This window comes from Triplophysa dalaica, chromosome 15 (genome assembly GCF_015846415.1).
Source record: "Triplophysa dalaica isolate WHDGS20190420 chromosome 15, ASM1584641v1, whole genome shotgun sequence".
In the NCBI taxonomy this organism is placed as follows: Eukaryota; Metazoa; Chordata; class Actinopteri; order Cypriniformes; family Nemacheilidae; genus Triplophysa; species Triplophysa dalaica.
In genome coordinates this window covers 14,362,208-14,384,553 of record NC_079556.1, presented here as the reverse complement: position 1 = coordinate 14,384,553, position 22,346 = coordinate 14,362,208, and the positions used below count along the sequence as shown (strand labels likewise).

Sequence of the window (22,346 nt, the reverse complement as noted above, 5' to 3'; positions counted from 1 at the left end):
CGTCATTTAGTACCTGGAGACCACAATGAGGCTCAGAGGCAAAGAGAAAAGACTTAATGGTTATTGAATGTGGGTCAGTGAGTGCTGAGCCAATCCGCTGGTGTTTGTTTGTGCGAGGTGCTCTTAATGGCATTAGCCATTGACAGATGTCTGTATCGCCGTGGGTTGACATACTTTGGGTTTCCTGGCGAGATGGAGTTTGATCTTGACAACGCAGACATCTATGAGTAATGGAGACTAGAGTCGCTAAAGACTAGGCCTGATTTTGTTCCACGTTGGATCATTTCAACATAAATATTATTGCTCAGTGGGAGCGTCGCTACATTTGAGTTGTTGATGGCCACAGCTGTTAAAAGCCTGCTAAACGCAGTTGTGGCAGTTTGAATAAATGCAAGCTGAAATTCAAACAATTCCCAAGCCGTTTGACAGCTACCACCCTCATTTAAACACGATATGTGGGGGCTGATCACCGAGATTATGCTGATTGCTTGAGGGACCTTTCCGTGGGAAACATTTCTCACCGTCCTTGGAATACATAATGTTGTCTTTTTCAGCGAGGACTTGTGAGGGTCGTATTCTGACTGCTAGATGTCTGATAAGACCCAGCTCATCAGGGCTTATTCAACGAGGTGCAGGAGCGCCAGTTTCCCCAGGAGGCATCACAGCAAACACGGGGTGCAGAAACAGTGGAAGTTCAATTAGCCAGCGCCTAACATCATTAAACAATTAGACACGTTCAAATTAAAAACAACCCCCAGCATTGTACCAGATAACTCCACTGGATAATATCAGCACCTTGGCCCTAGCAAGCACCACAATGAGAAACACTGTCCAGAAAGTAATAAGTCCTGGAAAAAAATAAGCATTTTGTCCTTTATCAGGTCTAGTTTTAATAGACAATGACCGGTTACATTTTCTTTCAATTAAAATAAGAGATGTACTAATATTCCTATTGCCAACATTGAAAATATCTACTCAAAAGTGTTACCAAGCCATTGAGTGAATGTACTTGCCCTAAAGGGATTTTGGGATGTTTCTCTCTGATGTTACATAATAAAATGTTTAGCTGTATAACGATGCCACAGACAACCATAAAGAGTATATATTTTGTATATGGAAAAACTTGTTTTGGAAAAACTGTGTAATATTCATATCTTGATGTTCTGTCATAGTTCTGTTTCAAAAATTATTTTTTACTACCTACCTGTAAATGAGCTGTATTTTCCTATTATTGGGTTTCACTGTATTGAGATCAACTGAATTATCTGACAGTAATGACTACAGGAAAACTCCCAGAATATTAGAGAGACAATGTGTCTGCTATCATATCCTTTTTACAATAACCAAAATAGCCTAAAACAATACTGCTTCGCCAATCCAACCTTTCGTCTTAGGTTTGGCATTGATATTCATCGCTAAATTGTTTAGAGGCAATTGCTAATTGGCTAATGCCCAAATCCAGGATGCTATGACAGTAAAAAGAGTGGAGATGAAAGAACGGCACATACTGTATAATCAAAAGGTATCTGATTTCTGTGAGATGTCTGTGCTAATGGTTTCCTAAGGCAACAAGAGGCCCTATTTTGGCTCTTACCACATGTATCACTCATCATCTGTAGGATTATGACATCTGATAGCATTGATATAACTGTGTAGAGAACAGCTTCAGTATGAGGTGTCAAAAGATAAAGTGTACTGACAATTTCAGCCCAATTTTGCTAGCATGGATAAGCATTAAAAAGGTTGCAATGTTTTCGAATATGACTATTTAGTTTGTACTTTTAAGGTTTAAAAATAAATCTTCTGTCAAATTGAATACAAAATTTAAATCTTACAAATGAGTTTTTAATGTAACGCCATTCAGCTTTTATGCAAATTGACTCATTTCATTATACTATTTTATTTACTTTTTTTAAAGTTCTCATCCACCATTTACTGCCATAGTATTGGAAAATAAATATGGGAGTCAATGTAGAACATTCTTCCAAATATCTCTATTTGTGTAAAGCAGTACAAATAATTTATACAGTTTTGAAACAACCTGAGGGTAAGTGAATGATGGCAGAATTTTCATTTTTGGATGAACTATCCCTTTCCCTTTGCTCAGAGTCAATGAGTTTAACCTGATTACCGGTCAGTCTGAGTCACTAACACATATATTATTATTTTGTTTATTTATTGTATTTTTGGGGCCACTCATTTTCAATGTCAAAACAATGTATCAAAATATTCTTTCATTTTGTGAATTACTGTAGAACATTTTTAGTGAACTGCCTCTGCTGGGTCTCAACATGATTTGTTGTTTTAGTCAGCCCACCAACTGTACAACCTCATTCCAAAACCTCAACCTTTGCCCACTTTACTGAAAAAAAGTCATCGCAATGTAAGTGCACTTTTTGAGGGGAGTCTATCAAATAATGTACGGTTTCTGGCAGTGGGGTAGCCTCTGCACATCTTTTAGAATTTTGTAAAGGTTGTTGCACATTTTAGCACATCCTGTTTTGTGATGCTGTCACAGTGCAGGGCAGGGTTTGCAAAGAGGCTTGTATTAAAAAACAGAACAGTGCAATTTATAATAGACATGACAGGCTTTCCTGTAGCTCAGTGGTAAGAGCGTTGCGGTACAACGCAAGGTTGTGGGTTCGATCCCAGGGGATTGCAAATATCTATGTAAAATGTATAGGATAAAGCAATGTAAGTCGCTTTGGATGAAAGCGTCTGCCAAATGCCTGAATGAATGTAAATAAATGTAGTAAACCCACAACTTGTAAGCAAGCATTTCAAAGAAAATGAAGTTAGCAATCAGGTGATTTAAATAAAAGCCTTAAAGGGATAGTTCATGCATAAATATTTGTTTTGGTATAATTTATTTACCCTCATGTTGTCCACAACCTATATGACTTTTCTGAGAAGACATTCTGAGAGATATCTCAGTGGATTTGTGTCCATACGCCAATGTTGTTTGGTTATCAACGTTCTGTAAAGAAGAAGTCATACAGATTTAGAATGACATGAGTGTGAATAAACGACGAAAGAATTAAATTTTTGAGGTGAACTATCCATTTGAATGTACAACAGCAAATACAGCCTGTTTAATTTGAGAATCAAAGAGTGTGGATGAAAATGTTTGAATTGTTTACGGCACTATGACTACCATTGATTACCATATTACCATTTTTTAGGATTTGAAACCTTTAAATTTCTAAATATTTTGAATTGAGTGCTGTAATTTTGTTGCAACATGCTGCGTTTCAATTTTAATAAGGAAATAAAAATGACATGCGCCTATAATCTTGACAGGTTGTTTCTGGTTGTTTCAACTTTTTTATCACAGCCATCTCTCTAGCCCTCCCACAGAGGATAAACGGGTTAAGAGAATGTTAAATGTGTGAATTTAGTCACATTAAACACAATTATTATGTCATATATTAGCTACATTTGTTTTAAATTAGTTGTTATTTACATACCTTTATCTTTTTTTTCAAATCATTTAGGGTTAGGGTTAGGGTTAGGGTTAGAAAGGTAGGAATCGTTTTACTCATTTTATCCCTAGCCAACATTACTATATAACCTATTTAACCCTATAAAAATCTCCTAAATGTGGTAAATGCCCTGGATGTCAAGGTACATCCACAATGTTGGGGTGTTAGAAAATAGTAGGCCTATAGCAGCATACCGAGACAGCCTTTATCTTTCCATTTTACAAAATCGCACTAAAGGTATAAAGCCGCAGAGTTATGCGGGCCCCACATTCCATACATACACCTTAACCAGCGTGAACTATATCACAGACTCCTTCTGTTACGCGTGTCGTGTTACCAGCATTTCCTGTGTCTCATATCTGGAGCGAACGAACTCTCCAATGGAGCAAAGTAATGCGAGATGGGAGTGGTTCCGTTATGAGGTCACGGTGAGGGACAGAGCTGAACGTTCAGCAGCGGGCGGAGAGGGAAGAGCTCAACTAGAGAGCGAGCGATTAACACGAGAAGCGAGCGATAGCTGTAAACCATTATTCACCCAGTTGAATGAATCTCTGCCCGCAACAGAATAACAGGACCGCGTTTCCTTCGACAAGGAACTTCGTGCTTTTGCTCTGCCCCCTTTCATAAACGCAGGACGGGTATAAAATATTAGCTTGCATGAGAAAGACTACAAGGAAGAGACCGCGAAAGAGAGACGCATGAGGAAAGTTTTCCTACGCAAATACAAACTGGACGGAGCTGTGCAGAAATCGTGACGCAAAAGCCATGCACTGGTCGTACAGTGTGGGATAGTTCTTCTGTTGTCGTTCATTTGAAGGAAATGCCTTTTTGGTGGCTTTCGTCAACCTCCACAAAAGTTTAACGCCAGAAAGGCTTTATTATTCTTTTCGACAGAATAGCGCGTAGGTCAACCTTCTTGCGCGCCTATATGAGCGGCTGTTTTCTCCTGTTGTCATTTGATCGTTTCGCTCTTCCACGTCGGTTTGTTTTGGGGGACTGGGGGTGGGTTGGATATATATATTTTTTTCACTTTTCCTACATGGCCTCTTCCGGGATGTATCTTCTTGTGAAATGTATGCTGATCTCACAACTTGTGCTCTTAATCACGAGGAACAGTGGAGCACTCATATGTCTGCCCTGTGATAAGTCCAAATGCGAGGAACCCAAGCACTGTACCGGTTCGGTTGTGCTGGGAATCTGCGGCTGCTGTTCGGTTTGCGCCAAGCAGAAAAACGAGAGCTGCGGTGGCGTTTACGGACTGTACGGGACCTGCGACCGGGGGCTCCGGTGCGTGATTAGACCCCCGTTAAACGGCGGCTCTATCACGCAGTATGAGGTCGGAGTTTGTGAAGGTGTGTAAATTATCTCCCTCTGTTTCTTTTGCTCTTTAAAAGTTGTCAACTTTGTTTATCGGTTTAATCAAACGTATCGATGTGGCGATAGGAGTTAAAGTAATAAATCACGCATGTCTCCATCTGTATTTATTAGCCACATTAAACCAAAGTAGATTGAGGTGAATACGGAAAAGAGAAATGTCTACCTAAATGAGAGGCACAAATTGCTTCAATGAAATGGATATTATTTAACACAACTGGTAAGCATAGAAGGGTAATGAACGAAAAACAAAGAAACTCTATGAATCAGGATTACAGCTATTGCATTTGGGAAGATAAACGTGCTATTATCACTGCTTATTAGATATCGTAATCTGATCGTAAGGCTTTTATCGGGGAAAGAGTAAATAGTTTGGCATTCTAACAACACGAGGTTTAAATGTCACGTTGCTTCTGTCTGCACAATTAAACATTTGACCTGCCTCGATTCGTTACAGTCGGTTTTAGATCCGCGCAATGTGTTTGCTGCATGTCGTGTTTTCGTTTTCGCACGGATTCCGTGATGGACGCGTTGCCAGCCTCGTTCTTTCCGCCGAGGCTTGTTTGTTTTTCATCGGAATGTCTGCTATGTAACTTCTAGCCTGTTTATTATATTGTAGCCTACATCTGTCCGCCGGTGGACGTGTGCATCTGATGACTTGAGTCACCAGGATTCGTTCCTCGAGACGGTTTACTCACTTCGTTTTGAATCGTGCTGTCAAAATTTATGTCGCAGCTCAGGGTGGTTTCTTATGGCTGTTACATTATACCTCGTGTTAAAGACATTTTAACCCCCAGCCCTGCTGTAGGGCTGGCAAAACGTGGTGCCAAATGTATACAGTGTGAATGATGATACTAATCCAATACATTAACAGAGTGAAGTGTTTAAAACAATGGTTAAAATGATGGTGGGATCATCATTTCAAGTGTGAAAAGCATGTGTTTGATTCATTTAAATGTCAACGTGAAACCAGTTCTGTATGATGTGTGAAATTGTACATTAAAAATTGATTGTGTTTTTAAAGTGCTTATTGTAAATGAAGTGGAGGGCTTTAAGAACGATTTGTGATCAGGAGACCGGGAAGTTGCATTAAGAATGTAAATAGGATATATTTGATTTTAGGATGACTTTAATGGTCTCAAAGTTTTTTTTAAATGTCACTTGTTAAGAAAATCAAAGATGTAACTCTCTTCACAAACAAAAACGAAATGTGTCACTGTAACAAAACAGGCCTTGAGATAACGCTCCATCAATTGTCAAGAATGACAGTAATATTATTTAAACAGATTTCCCATAGAAGCTAACTTTTCATGCATGCATGCATGCTTGCTTGCTCCTTTCCGAAGGGCCCCCTGCCTTGCCTGGTCCCAGTTGGAATGCCGACTTAGTCAGCGGACATGCATTGCAATGTCACGTGTCTGGTTTCAGCATGGCTGGCTATGAAAATTGAAGGCGTCTCGACCATTTGACATGTAACTGCCGAGGTGAAATCTGCTGTAATTCAACAAAGAAAACACTGCGGCATTGAGTGCCATAGCTACGGCTATCAGATGAATGAATCGCATGAAAGAGCACACAGCGCATGCCAGTATAGGGTATGTCCTTCTAACCTCCACCTTCAGCTCCTAACACACTGAGATCTTAGAGGGTCTTAACAGTGAATTAGTCTCTGAAGTACATCTGCCACAGACTGTGCTTGTTACGAAACCTTTTGAATTATGAATAGCCACACTGTCTTGACGTCAAAGACCTTTGAAGGCCCTTAACTTGAACATCGCAATCCACAGGGCTGGATACCCTGCATTTTTCAGCATCTAATGCATTTTTCTGTTGGAGATGACCGTAAAGGTGCACGTTCAGGATATTTCCATTCCAAATCATTCAATTTTTTGGACAGGCAGTTTACAGTGACCATGTGCATTCAAGACGATGTTCCTGAAATGCGCCGTAGGCTCTTTTGGAGATGGGCGTACCAAACACATCACAACCTGGAGGGCTGACTGTCAGAAGCTCCTGGTGAGATTTCCCTGGGAAGTGATGTTTGATGAAGTTCTTTATTAAGATCGAGCACTTGGGGGTCCCCATGAGAACACATCTGTACTATTTTACAGTTCCTTGTTTATCTTTGTACCATCTCAGGTACTCCAGTCAGTCGAGTTAGATCAGTCGAGACAGATTATCATTTACACCTGATAATAACGTGCTCAATTTTCCCTTTTAATAAATTTTATCCTCAAATGTGATGTTTTCAGCAGAACTTTGCAAATATATGCTTAACATAATCTGTATAGACCTAAACATCTGCAAGGGATCTGTTGCATACAAAATAATTTTTCTTCCAGAAAGCGTTCAGAAATTCAGGTGCAGATGTGTAAAATGTGCATGACAAGCTTAGCATGCTTTTCTTGTAGAAGTGTTGTCTGTTGATGTTCATATGTTGTTTGATGATTAAACAGATTTTAGTGACAGAAGAAATCTGTGTAAGGTGCAGATGGCTGTATCTGTGTATCCAGGCAGAGTAAGACCTTGTGTGTGAAGCCAGAAATATATCCGAATTAAAGAAAGAAACAACTTGAGCATGTCCTATTTGCTTTTTAATAAATTGTGTGCCTTTGCAGTTTTGGTTGATACCACTGGTTGACAACTTTACAGTAAAAGTAAAGAGATGAATACTATATGTGTTATATTATATTAGTATAGTATATATTTTTGTGTATTTGGATTTTTATTTAAAGTTTATGAAGTCCCTCGTATCTGCAGGCCTAGTTACCTCTTACAGTCATTCCTTCCATGAAGTGGTACAGTCTGTTTTTGTTATGAGCTGTATGAAAAGTGAAACACAAACGTGAGAATCAGCATTATCAAACTAAACAGTGCATCACGACCCATTGAATAGCACAGAATAGATCTTTATTACATTTAGTCATTTAGCAGATGCTTTTATCCAAAGCGACTTACAAGTTTGGTGAACAATGGAAGCAATTGGGTCAAACATTAGGACAACAAAAAGCATAAGAGCAATAAAAACATGTCTCACAAAGCCTAGTACAGAGTACAGAGCCAAGTTTAGTTTATCTAAGCATGCTGTTTTTTTATTTTTAAAAATGCATGGCCGACTGATGCGAAACAAAAGGTTTAGTCTGCACTATTAAAGTAAAGAGAACAATAATAGCATAACAAAGGTCTACTCTGCACTATTAATGTAAAGAGAACCATTATTGACTTGGATTGGTTGGGCTTCACTTGTGCACATAGAGATGATGCAGTTTGGTTCTGCCTTTGTTGTTTTGAGAAGGATACTTATAAAGGGATGTTACTGCAAGCATGTTTTAAAACTGTTTTTAGGCATAAAATTGTTTATCTTGGGTAGGGTTTATTAACTCTTTTCATACAGGTTGGAATACAGTACTTGGAATTCGGTGCCGGTACCAAACGGTACCTTTTTTCGGTTCTTTACTCTCTGAGTAGCAAATAAACATCTGTTTCATTGAAAAAATGCCCAAACCTCTCATTTCCAACATTTTGTTGAAATTTTACACCAAAGAAAAAAAACATAGAAATAACTACGGCATTATTATTACTTCCAGTTTATTCTATTTCCTCATCACACACATAATCATTCATTTATGCAGTGTGATAATTATGAGGCCTCCACTATTAACAGACCATTAGATAGTTTAGAAAAACTAAACTTGAGAACTCTACACTTTTTTTTAACAGGATCTTTACTGAAAATCACAGATTGATTTGTAATATAAATTTTTAACAGAGATACTGAAAGAATTACAAATGTATATGTAACAAATCTCAATAAAAGGGAAGGAAGGAGGCGGGAACCGGCAGACATTAAACATTTATTAACAGAAATAAAAACAGCCGGCGGCCCCTCACGGACGACCGCCGGCGAAATAACATAAACATAAATACAAACACAAGTTCGGGCCCGGTCCTCTCTCTTCGACGGTCCGGTCGCTCGTTCCTTTTATATTCTCCCATCTCCTACGTGATTCGAGGCCGGTGTGCGCACAGCTGGCGCTAATTCACAATAACTCACCGGACTCGAACCACGGTCTCGCCCCGCCTACTCTACTACATACCCCCATCACCCCTCACAGGCCGGGGGGTACCCCCGCGACTGTGCAAGCTCCCTCCCCCTCCCTCGGGGGGGGGGTGGGGTGGGGGGTTATGCAGCGACGAGACGAGACAACGGAGACGGGAGCCCTCGGAGCGACCGGAATGAGAGAGGGGAGAGAGGAAAAAAAAAAAAATCCGGTTCCCCGACATGCTGCGGCTCGTTCCTCAACCAGCCGGAGTACTCTCCTTCGCGGTGCCTTGCGGTGGCCCTGGGGCTTCGGTGGACGGCTCGACCGTCCGCCCCCTGGCGGCCGGCGGTGGCTCCTCCTTTATCCGGGAGTCGGGGCGGGTTCCCCGTCCCCTGTTCCTCCCCCTTGGGCGGACGGACGCAGGCTCCGGCCTCTGGCAGGCGGTGGCTCACCCGGCACTTCCGCCCCCTGCTCCTCCCCCTCGGGGAACGGACACAGGCTCCGGCCTCTGGCGGACGGCGGCAACCCCCCCGCTCCCACTTGGACGAAAGCCACCCCACCTCGACCCAGGGGCGCGGCAGCAAAGGTCGCCGTTCCACCGAAGTTTTGACGGTGGCCGCACTGTGCACTTCCGTTTCCCCAGAGCCACCGCTTCGGGCAGCCACTGGCGGACGCCCTTCGTCCGCGCTGCCCGAACTCTCCGGCACCGCGAGGCCACTCGGCGGCGAGGACTCTCCGACAGCATGTCTCTCCTTCCTCCCGGGTTTCGGCACCAATGTAACAAATCTCAATAAAAGGGAAGGAAGGAGGCGGGAACCGGCAGACATTAAACATTTATTAACAGAAATAAAAACAGCCGGCGGCCCCTCACGGACGACCGCCGGCGAAATAACATAAACATAAATACAAACACAAGTTCGGGCCCGGTCCTCTCTCTTCGACGGTCCGGTCGCTCGTTCCTTTTATATTCTCCCATCTCCTACGTGATTCGAGGCCGGTGTGCGCACAGCTGGCGCTAATTCACAATTACTCACCGGACTCGAACCACGGTCTCGCCCCGCCTACTCTACTACAGTATATAATGTTGATTATACAATTATACATAATGTAAATGTGCATCAGTCTCTAACTGCACTGTTCACAGCTTCAAACTGCACCTTGACGGCCTCACTCACCTCTTTCCATCGACTGCTCTAATCTGTCACTAATAACTTTGTTTCGGGACTTCATGTAATACGGTCGTTGCCCTATCTTACAGAGTCCGGCTCCCAACCCACGTAAAACGTGAAGTCCTGTCCCAAAACCACTCCATATGTTGAGCTAATGTCTGGCTGTTTGATATGGCCATAAAGGTTTAGGGAGAATAAAGTTACAAATTATTTCTTGCATGAAGAGTCTCTGGACAGTAAGCTCTAATAGGAGAAAAAATTTAACAACAACAACAAACTCATTAACAATTGCTAGCTGGTAAAAAACAATAAAAAGTTGGCTTATAGCTGTGGTGACTCATGCCATGCTCAAGAAAATAATAATTTAGCTATTTAGCTATTTGTTCGTGAAGGCATGGCTGACTTTTTTGACATACTGATGCTGACTTGTGAGCGATCGTATATCTGCTAAAAAAAAAACGTATCTCCATCCACCCATCAGAAATTGGACTCAGCACAACACATATATAAGAACTCAAAACACACTCTTCTATACTAGGAGAAAATCAGGGGTCTTTATCATTTAAATGACCTCAGACTGGGAAGAATGGAATATGTTTTATACACAATCTGTTTGCAGAGAGACCTGGAGAATGGAGCACGCCTGCCCTTATTAACGTCATCCGTACAAACACTGCGCTCCGTCTGCTAACAAAGAAGCTCCACATTTTTCTCAATCACTGTCAACCGGAGCTCTTTTTGTGCGTAGCGTTTCTTTGCCAAAATGCTAAATGACCCAGCATAATAAAGGTTATACGATGACTCTGAAACATAATTTAATTCACAATAGAAGACCTGCAAAGAGATGAGCAATTCCACTCGTGTTAAAAGAATAGTTCACCCAAAAATGAAAAGTCTGTCATTATTTACCCACCATCTTGTCTTAGCATACCCGAATGACATTCTTCTATGGAACGCAACACTTTTCTGTATGCTGTTTGCCATGTAATTAAAATGAATGGGAGTGGAATCTGGATCTGAAATAATAGAAGTATTATAAAAGTGGTCAATATGAAATGTACACGTCTTTTGTAGCCATCCCACGCTTTGCACATAAATCAGACTGACAATAAAATTTATTAAAGTTGTTATTTTATGTCATCAGCAGGCGTGCACAGAATCTAAACTCTTAGTGAATTCTCTTTGCTGATTATTGGGTGTAAAATCTGCTGAATGGATTTAAATATGGGGAGTTCAGGACGCCATAAAATGGTCTGACAAATGCAAATTTCTTTCCACTATTGACGTAATTGCAATTGAAACTTTTATTACAGTAGTTACCTGCTTTATTTGGTGGTTCAGAAGTGGGTTTGTACTTGGTGTCATTTTTCTCTGTGATGCAAGCAGCCAACAGTCCTTCCTACAGATGTTAAAAACTCCTTTAGACTTCGTCACTGCCAGCCAAAGTGTATCTGCTCCGTTGTTTTGCTTTCTTGCTTCTTCACAGAAAAGAAACAGTGCAGGCAGGCTGAAATTTGTTAAGAGAGCCGGTTGTCTTATGTAGTCTGTGAAGACAAGCGGAAATACCCTCTTGGCAGCTTCCCTGTCACGCTCTTCCCAGAAGTCCTCTCTTACTCCTCAGAGTGCTAAGTGTCCTAAGGGGGCTGGGGGCAGGGAGGGCCTGCAGGAGTTTTTAGGGGTTATCGTTCAGAAGCTTGGAAGTCTGTGTCAAAATGGGTTCCTTGTTTGAACACACCCCTAGACACTGTCGGCAAAATATTTTCAGCGTTTACATTTTTTCTGATTTATAACAAGCGTGTTTGTCTCCTTGTTAGTGTTGCTCGCTGTAATACAGCGTTTTATGGGTATGGCATTGAAAACACTTATTCCGACAAAGTAATTAATAGGTTTGCTTGCAAATTAGCTAGCTTATCTGGCTTCAGGAAAGACTCCTGCCTTGATAACAACCTGGTGCCAATGCTGAAGACAAGAGGAAGATCACGTATCAGCTGTGAGACAATGAGTGTCAATTTGATATCATGCCGTGTTATCAACATAACAACTCTTTTCGCAGTGCCCATTTATGAACTGCTGTTGATTTTATCCACCGTTTATTGTGATTTTCACGCTTTACTCGCCCCCTTATCTACTAGTTGATCAGTACTGTATTCGGTATTATAAGAGGGTGGTGTCTTTGCTCAGTGTGTGTGCATGAGAACAGGTTATAATACAAATATCAAAGGACTGGTATTCCTAAAAGGATGAGGTAAATTTTATTGAATTACATTGTTAGAACTCAGTGTCCCTGACCACATTAATAAGTGCCATACTTCAAACAGAGAGTGTAAAAACATTTTCAAAAGAGTGTTTTAAAAGATTCTTTAATCATTGGTTAGAGAATAAAGAGCTTTTAGAGGTTTAAAAGACTATAAAAACACTTACGATGACTGTAGAGTTGGAATAATCATATTTTTGAGACAACAGTTTCTTAAAGATGAGGCAACAGAAGCAGTTTCTGCCAACCTCATAAATCTTGAGCACCTATACAGTAGTATTGCATACTTAGTGGGTATACTTAGTATCTTCGAAGAGCATTCAGTTTGAATATATTTTTAAAAGACAGATACCGTTCTACAATTATTTCCAGAAAAAGATGAGCGCCTGGAGTTGTGAAGTGGGGGGAGAGCTACAGCACCAGCACACAACAGATCATCACATTGATTCACTATAAGTTTGTGTTGTTTACATTATGCATCTTCATGCCAATTGCCAACAAAATACAGACATATGACTTAGTTAGACTTACTGTGTGAGGGTCATGTCCAGCATCTTTAAGCGCTTGGGACCACGCCGGTTATCAATTTCAAACAGTCTCCAAATCCAGCGTTATATCCACCATTTATACAGCATTCATCGCCGAAATGGAGGGAACAAAACAAACACAGCTAAACTTCTGTCAGCCGAATGAAGTGGCATTGATGGGCTTGCTCTTTCTCACGGTGGCTGGTTGACGCGTGGGCATGTTCTTTTGCTTTTTTTCTGGGAGAACTGTCCAATAAGGGACTAAAAACCCTCATCATGAAACGGGAATCAGTGGCTTGATATTTTTGAGTTATGAGTATTGACTTAAAGGCCCTTTGTTGCATTTTCACGGAAGCTACTTGTACTTACATTGCCCATTGAGGCTATGTTATTCAGAATAAAATCAATTGACAGCACATCACAACTAGTGTTGGGTTAGTTACCCTGAAAGTAATTAATTACTAGTTACTAATTACATATTCAACAGTGTAATTAGATTACTGTACAAATTATTCTCCCAAAATTTATTTAATTAATTATTACTAATAACTTTCTATATCCTACATCAACCTTGATTAGAATTGATTCAAGGATTATGAAACGTATGAATTAACCTATTCATAGATATGAAACGGCTTATTTTATTCATTAAAATAGTAACTTTAACTTTTAATAGTTCTCTAACTATTCTTGTTAACTGACCAAAGTATGCAAATGTGAGAAGGACACATTAAAGCATACATTTTAAAGTTAGACTTTTTAAGAATTTTTATGTCATTTTCACTTTTGAATATATTACACAGCATTTAGTTTAAATTAGTGGTGGGCCGTTAACGGCGTTAACGCAGTGAGACTCTTATCGCGCAATAAAAAAAATGTCGCCCTTAATCTATTCTCAAAGTTGGGTTGGGAGCTGGGTCTATACTACGCAAGCTATGATGACTTTCACCTTGATATTTTAGCGCGGATGTATACCAGCTTAACTGCACTGTACGGGGCGAGAACGAGATTTTTCAACTCGCGTCATTCGCGGAAGCAGAAGCTGCCTCATCATCTCATAATCAGGGCTTCATTCGCGCGATTCGCGCAGCAAGTAGGTCTATTGGCTCTTTGCATTAACACATAAATCACTCGCGCTTGACACGCCATTCGCGTTTGGTCTGAACACAACATAACGTTACTGTGAAATTACCGCATCAAACGTGACGTGCTAACATGGATGCAGCTATGAAGCCGCCGGGTTTGCTTCAGGGAATATTAATTTTTAAGAAGCTTCCCAATAGAAACATCGACAAGACTAAGGTTGTTTGCACCTTGTGCAATGCGGAATTGGTTTAAAACAACACTTTCTCTCAACAGGTAGTGGTCTAGTTTTAGTTGAAACCAGTAACTTTGTATTGAGATCTAATGTATTATGGCTCCTGTATGACATATCGCTTGTTGCTCCCTCACTCTTTGTAAGTCGCTTTGGATAAAAGCGTCTGCTAAATGACTAAATGTAAATGTACTGTAGGAGCTCTTCCAGTCTCAAGTACCACCTAAACGCAAATCATCCCTTAGCTAATGCGGAAGTAAACACAAGTTCATTTTATTGAACATAATTTAATTTTCATCACCAATTATCATAGTAGAAAAGCTTTCTCAAGCAGTTTGTGATGCATTTTGGAAACAGGAGATGAGCCCCTGGTCTAATGCGCCACCTGGCTTGAGAAACCCGTTCTCAAAGACTTACTTTTAGTCATTATTTGGGTAGCACACATATTCTGAATGCCTTCGGCAGAATTCAAATGAGCCATTTAATCTAGATTAATCTAGATTAATCTTGGAATTAATCTAGATTAATCTAGATTAAAAAAAATTAATCTATGCCCACCACTAGTTTAAATACATCTGATGTAACTGTAATTAATTAAAGAAAAATAAGAGTTATCCCTTACTTTACTTTTTTAAGGGAAAATAAATTAGATTACAGTAAATAACTACTTAGTAGCTAGTTACACCCAGCACAGATCACAACGTAATCACGATTTGTGAACTCATAAATAGGAACTTGCTGAAAGAAACAGTGCTGTCTATCATTGTGACAGGATGAATCATTGTGTGTGTGGTACAGACCACCTCTATGTGTTTAAGATATGAACTTATGCCAGGCTACTGACAGCCTTGTTTGGCAGGGAGGTCTGGGACTCAACCCTACTCAGACAGCTAAATGATCTAGCTGTAGTCTGGATAGCCATGCTTAGTTACTGAAGAATCAACTGTTGACAGCAGCTATTTAGGGACATCGCCCTTGTGGCTTTGATGAAAACAACAAGCACAGGAGCTTTTGAAACATCGGTTCTTGATCATTAGGAGATCACATACTCACACTGCCATATAAATCGCTTTAATGTGTTTTTTTTCAGTGCATGGAAGTGATAAGGACCTTGTAGACCACAACTTGAGTATTGTGCCATAGCTGGAATGATACCCATTATATCTAGATGAACTTAAAGGTTAAACAGAAGGCCTACACCTCCCTTTCAAATGTTCTTATATATCCTTGGAACCATCATAGAGAAATATGTGTTTTTCATTACTTCCTTATTGAGTATTTGAAGTGATTCACCCAGGCATTGAGGAGTTATATAAGTCATTAAGTACCTCATGTTGTCTCATTGTCAGTGAAATTGAGTTATATCATTGATTTCTTAGTAGTAAAAAGGCAGGTTTCTACAAAAATGTCTCTGAAGTGTGTGGCCATTATGTATTGGGGAGCATGTCGGTTTATATAAAAAAAGATGTAAATTACATGCGTGAAGATGTATCTAATGCATGCAAAGGCAAGCTTCAATTCAAAACTGAAAAGTCTTTATTTATTCACCCTCTTGTCAGTTTAAACCTGTATGGCTTTCTTTCTTATGCAGAACATAAAATAAGATATTTTGAAGAATGCGGTTAACCGAACAACAGCGGTACCCATTGGCTTGTGTTGATTTTGTGTCCATACAATAGAAGTGAATGGGTACCACCGTTGTTCTTCAAAATATCTTCTTTTGTGTTCTGCGTAAGAAAGAAAGCCATACAAGTTTAAAATGACAAGAGGGTGAGTAAAGGATGACAAATCTTTTATTTATGGGTGAACTATCCCTTTAACATAGATCAGAATACTTAGTTGGAGTGGCGACAAAAGTACTCTTTAGGAAAGCCAACATTTCTATCTTAGTAAACCTAGTATGCACCAATCTCGAGTGTGTATACATGCATTCTAAGCACACAAACATGCAGACACGCTGAAAGGGCGAACACGTTGAAAGGCTGAAATAGCAGCACTGGTATAAGCAACGTGTGTTTGCACTGTAAATAAAACTTCATAATGTTGCTGGCAGATAGCCGCATCTTATGGGTCGAGGTCACCCTTATTTCGAAAATGTGTAGCTCTCTGCCACGATTTATCTGTTCTGTAAGTCAAGAGAGTCTGGGAATGCAGGATCAGCATATTTTTTTATAACAAGTCTCTTTCTGCTCTTTCCGAGCCACTACCTCACCTCTCGCACCTCAAATCTCGCATGTAATTGGTCATGTGGTCCTTTCTAGTACCCTCATTACCCCAGCAACACCAGACCTTTTGACCCTCCAGTGTAATGATGCTGCAGAAACAAACCAGGTTCATTTCGGAATCTTTAAATATGCTTACGCTGTTTGATCTGCAAATGTGTTATTATGAATTTCTCTAATTGTGATGTCTTCACTAATAAATGCTTCTGTCTCCATTCCTGTTCAGATGAAAACTGGGATGACGACCAGCTCTTGGGCTTTGAGCCATGCAATGAAAACCTGGTTACAGGCTGTAACATCATTGATGGGAAGTGTGAATGTGACAGTGTGCGAACATGCAACAACCCATTTGAGTTTGCTAGCCAGGATGCCTGTCAGACGGCCCTGCATAAGATTGAAGGTAAACCTCTTATTTCAATCTCTGTTCTCATTATATCTGTCTCAGTTTTTTTCCGTACTTCCTGATTTCAACCGACTTGTACATGCATGCATGTTTTTCAGCTGTAGTCATGATGTCACTGTGCTGTTTTTGTTTCTTTGATGGGTTTCATCTTTAAAGAATGTACTTGATCTCCTGTTGCTTGGTTTTTTATGAGCGTACTTCAATACAAATTGTTGATTATAGTTTTTTTTTAATGAGCTGTTTGTCCCCATGTAAATGTTGCATGGGGTCAATTTCAGGGGAACATCGGGAACGTGACACATTTTTCTGGCACACCTAATTATCCATAATTAACTTTGCTTATTGGAATAATCTTCCTTGTTAGTTTTGAGATACTCTGAAAGTTATCAATCCAAGCACTAATTTTCAGCATCACTGAAGGGGTGAATTTAACCTCTGAACTAATTTAGATAAATAGATATTAATAAAAGATGAGAATGTCGGGCAGTGTTTTTTTGCGAGGAACTTGCCGTGTCTTTTGAAATACGATTGCGTTGTCCTAGTTCACCCTGCATTCCATGTTTTGCAAAAGTTTCGCTTTGACCAGCTAGTATCAGACAGCGGCATATTTTCAGCCTTCACTAAGCCACTTAATAACAAATCCCTGTGGCTACATTTTCATTTTTATTGATCTAATAATTTTTCTTTTAGAAAGGGCAGCGATAGCAGGAGACTACTTTCCCTCGATTTTCTTTGCCCCGATGTGCTTATATGACTTTTCTTTTCAGAAGCCTGTGATTAAACAAACAAACAAGCTGATTTACTAGAAGCTGATAAGGCTCCTTTTAGAGTTATCAGAATGCAAATGTTGCGTTGAAGAATGCGGTCCCTGGTGGATATTTGCTTGCATTCTCTAAGCGTGCCAGGGCGCTCAGTCTGAGCAACTGGAACACTGGCAATTAAGCACAAAAATAAACGCTTGTTATCAAGACAGTCTTAGCAATGGAGGCTGGGCCTTGTTGTTTTATTGCGGCAGGGGTACATTTGATTAAACCTGAAGCAGGCGGTGGCTATTTTTGAGGATATCCCTGGTTTTGTTTTGACATGTTGTTTTGACTAGTGGTTTATAGCTGCTGTGGTTGTCACTTGTTTATTTTGATGTTGTGTCTTGTTTGTAATTGTCTTTTGCTTGTGTATGTGTGAAGTTGTCACAATGTAATGTCTAATAAAACGTGATTCTCTTGATGAGTAGCTGGTTGTTTTTTTTCAGTGGGTACCGGTGTTACGTCTGCTCAGTTTGGCTGTTTTTCAACTGGATTTTTTAGTGATGTTTGCTATAAAAAATGTTGTTTTCTATATTAAATTATATTTATAGTGTTTTTATATTTCGGCCACTATATATAATATACATTTATATATACTGTATATAATATGAAGGTTTGTCAGTATAAAAAAAAATGTTGTTTGAAAGCAACATGATCAGTATTATATTTTTTAAAGGATATAGAAACAATTCTGCCTTGATGCCCGATGACTCCTGAGATAGGCGCAGGCTCCCCGTGACCCGAGGTAGTTCGGATAAGCGGTAGAAAATGGGATGGAATATAGAAACACCCACCTAGCCGCCCAACAAAATAATCTTTTTGTTGCTCGAGAATGTGATGCATGTTCTGGCAGTTGCGTCATGTTGTTCTTCCTCCAATGTCCTCGTACATCTGTTTGCATTCACTGCAGTAAGGAGCGTGGGCCAAGGCACATGTTTTACGCTGTTATAATGGCATGCGCTCAGCAGTTATCATTTGCATAAGAAAAACATTACTGTCGTGATTCATCAACCTGGCTATCTTTCGTGTCTAGAGTCGGCAGACGTTGTGAGATTTCATTGATTTTACATTAAACAATTGCTTCTGTCACGAAGAAGTGGAAGCGTCTCCATAATATGATTAAACTCGATCTCGAACTCCCACTCCTACTTCTGTTTTAGTGCTACTGTCGGTGAAAAGACAGAAAACTGCATTTAAACTACTGCACATGCAACCAAATCAGAATCGTCTGAAATATGGGCTCGACCTCTAAGGTTGTTCACTCTTGTCCTTCCACGCAGGGCAGTGTTTTGCATTACGGGAAGCTGGCAGACGCAAGGGCGACTGTTGAATAGATAAGTGCTATTGATATTATCAGTGGCGAATCGGTACAGGCTCCAGTTTGAGAAGTGCAGTGACCTCAGAATTTCTATAGAATGAACTGCGATGTTGGTCTTTTAAAAGGGCAATGAAAGATTGATAACGGTTCCGTACTGCCCTCTTCGAGGTTCCCTAATGGCATCCGTATTCTTCTTAGCTACTGTTGCTGCTACAGGAAATCAATCTCCAATAAAACAGTAATAATATATTGACCTTTGATGTCTAAGTGGATTTTGTATTGCTGTAAAAAATATTCCAGAGCAGTTTATGGAAATAAATTCAGGGTCAGGTTACCGCATAGAGACACTTATCAAGGTTCTCTGAATAAATTTGGCAAGTGTGCATCCATTTGCTGAAAATGTTAATATGTAGCTGCGGCACATCGAAGCTTTGGGACCTACCAGGGGTAGACTCAAACAGAATCTGTCAATCCTTTTTGCATTCTATGCACGTTGTGTGGTTAAATTCTGCAAAAAGGATACTATGGTGAAATGTATTAACAAAGAGCCAGAGATGGTACAGTATGAGAGGCAAAGCCTAGACGTCTCTGAGAAATTAATAGAAACAGCAATGGGATATATGCATTCGGGTCGATGACGTATTTCCGCTAAAATCTCTTCCAGGCTGTTATAAACGGCCCCATAGGGAACGATGGCGTTTCGGTTCAAGATGCACAAAGGATTATGGTGAACAACGTGAGTCTAATTATTCAAACACTTTGCCATACGTCAACAACCAAAAGGGAGAAGCACTTCAGGCGATCTGTTTCAAGGTACATCAACAAATATGAAAAAAAGCAAAGTGAACTTTTGCACTTACCAGTACCATTGGCATGATCACAGAGGCACTTAACAATGCTCACCCGTAGTGCTGTTGGTTCGCCGAAATTTGAAAGCTTTCTTACAAGACACATTGTTATTACTTGGTGAAAATCTCCCCTAGTGCTATGTAAGCGCAAGTGACCTTGCTGGCTGAGATTTTAACGGAAGTATGCCATCGTCCCGTGTACATATAACCCATTCCAACAATGGGAACTGCATAGGTGCACACATTGAGGGTTACATAAAAACTCACACTTAGTATCATGTTATGCTTTCCATGTTTGTCATTGTACATTTGTGAATTTGTTTAATCAGAGGTGTGTTTTCAGGAATTTGGGTTTAGACAGGGATGAAGGATTCAAGTAGACTTCTGAGCGTGTGGGTTAGGGTTATTCATGGCAATTTGACTGTCATTGTAAAATGACTGGACTAAAAAGCACTGATGCAGAATAGAGCATGCTTCAACTCTTTTAGAGAACCTTCATTTGAAATTAACATGGAGGTGAATGGTAGTCTTCCAGTGATCCAGTTTAGCCCTCTTACCCACATGTTGCAGTTATATGGTATGTGGATGGATACACTACTTTTAGAAACTGTCTGTTAAAAAGATATAACTTGATGCTTTGCCAAAGGTTTTTTATAGAAGTCGGGATATGTAGACTACATGCATTCTGGAACATGCAGTGGCCCTAAAAGTATTTAAATTACAGTTACAAATGCATGAGTATCGCTGCAGTACACGGCAAAATATCAAACCCCTTACATACCGCTTCGCTAGATAATTTTTCATCGAACATGTTTCATTTTTCTGAGCCATTTTAATTACTTTTAACAAACTGGTGCCAAGGTTATTTTTAGTGAATGTGTGATGCCAAGGTTATTTTTAGTGAATGTTTGAAGTTAGTTCCACTCAGTCTTAGTAGAGCAACTTCAGGTTTCATTTTTTAATGTATTATAGACTACTTTATACATGTTCTAACAAATACGACAACAAGTTGAAAATGTGTGGGGGGGTTTTCTGGAACAGTACACGTTTTTTTAGGGGGATCTATTGATAGAAATGCAATTTAATATACAAAACTATTTCTTCAGAGGTGTATACAGACCTTACGTAATGTAATTATGTTTGTAATACACAGAGTATCTCTGCTAAAACTCCTAAAGCGTCTCTGCTGTAAAGTCCTTATAATATTAACTCATTTGCCGCCAGCATCTTTAAAAAAAAGTTGCCAGCCTACGCCAGCGTTTTTTAACATTTTCTCCCAATTTTAATGGCTCACAGTCAATTTTCTGTAAAGAATATATGGACAAACAATATGTCAAATGAAAGAACAGAGTCTCAGCTTTTAAACAAAAGAAACTGTATTCTTCTATCTTCATTTGTTCGTTTTTTTATCACTCCATAGATGTGGGTAAGTTTCTTCAAAAATGCATCACTTTGATTAAACAGCTGAGATAATTAACGTTTTTTTTGTCAAAGATTCCGCCCAGATTACACTCAGAACAATCATTAAAAACCGCTAAAACATATATGTTCTAGGTTCTGGGATTCTGTACTTTTTCCCAAAGGTGTGTAATAGTGCCACCTGCTGTAAAACAGTACAAACACTGATTGCCGTAATAACTCTTCTTTGGCGGGGAACCGTTTTTTTTAAATGACAAGATAACTCGTCAATGGCGGTGAAAGAGTTAACGCAGGTTCTAGCTCCTGCCTGACTTTTATCCTTCTTCTAATACTTAAAATCCAAATACCTTTAATTTTATGTAATAAATAAGACATCGCTCTTTCTATAGTCTTTATTATGCCCGCTTGATCTCTTCCCTGCGTCAACATGAGAAGACACGCTGTCGAAGCGTCGACATCTTTTTGTACTGTGGTGGCAAATCTTGCAAATCTAAAATACAATGCTAGTGGCCGCTGTAAATCAAAAACTGCAATTTTAAGTGTAGCCGTGTTATCTTTTTTAATATTTTGATGTTATATTTTCAATCTTTTATTAGTAAAAGACTAGTGCTGTCAAATTAATAAATTGAGATAAATCCAATCCAAAGTAAATGTTTGTTTATATAGTATACGTGTGTTGCGTTTACATTTATTAGTGTTGTCAAGAAAAACATGTGAACACATGCGATATTAATGTGTTAAATATATATTTATCGGAATTAACGCAGCATCCGTATTTTCTTTCATCCTTTGGCTAGTGTAACATTATATGACCACACTGTTAAAGTTTTTTTTAAAGAGTACATATTATGAGATTTCATGCAGTGTGTAATGTTGCACTGTGTGAAAGTAAGCTGTCTCCCAAGTTGTAAAGCCGAAGGTAAATAAATAGCAAAGTGTTTGCGTCTTTATTCAATCATAGCAGACTAGACCATCTGACCAATCAGATCAGAGTAGGATGGAATGGAGGGGATTAGACGGATGATTCGCCAAACGAATCATTTGAGAGTCAGTCAAGAAGTGATGTAAGAATAATTGTCTATTATAACAAAATAATAGTGTTTTTACAGGTTGTATGTATGTAAACTTGTTGTTGGAAACTACATTAACCAAAATAGGACCTTAAAAAT

General features: G+C 39.6%; 1 protein-coding gene across 2 annotated transcripts in view; it reads left to right on the top strand.

The window, feature by feature from the left end:
- The first annotated feature begins 3,955 nt into the window (after positions 1-3,955).
- crim1 (cysteine rich transmembrane BMP regulator 1 (chordin-like)) overlaps positions 3,956-22,346 on the top strand; it is a 190,316-nt gene continuing 171,925 nt past the window's right edge. For both annotated transcript variants that reach the window (XM_056767338.1, XM_056767337.1), the window contains exons 1-2: positions 3,956-4,834; positions 16,613-16,786. In XM_056767338.1, coding sequence (XP_056623316.1) covers positions 4,411-4,834; positions 16,613-16,786 — 598 coding nt within the window. In that variant the 5' untranslated portion in view covers positions 3,956-4,410. The remainder of the gene's footprint in view (positions 4,835-16,612; positions 16,787-22,346) is intronic.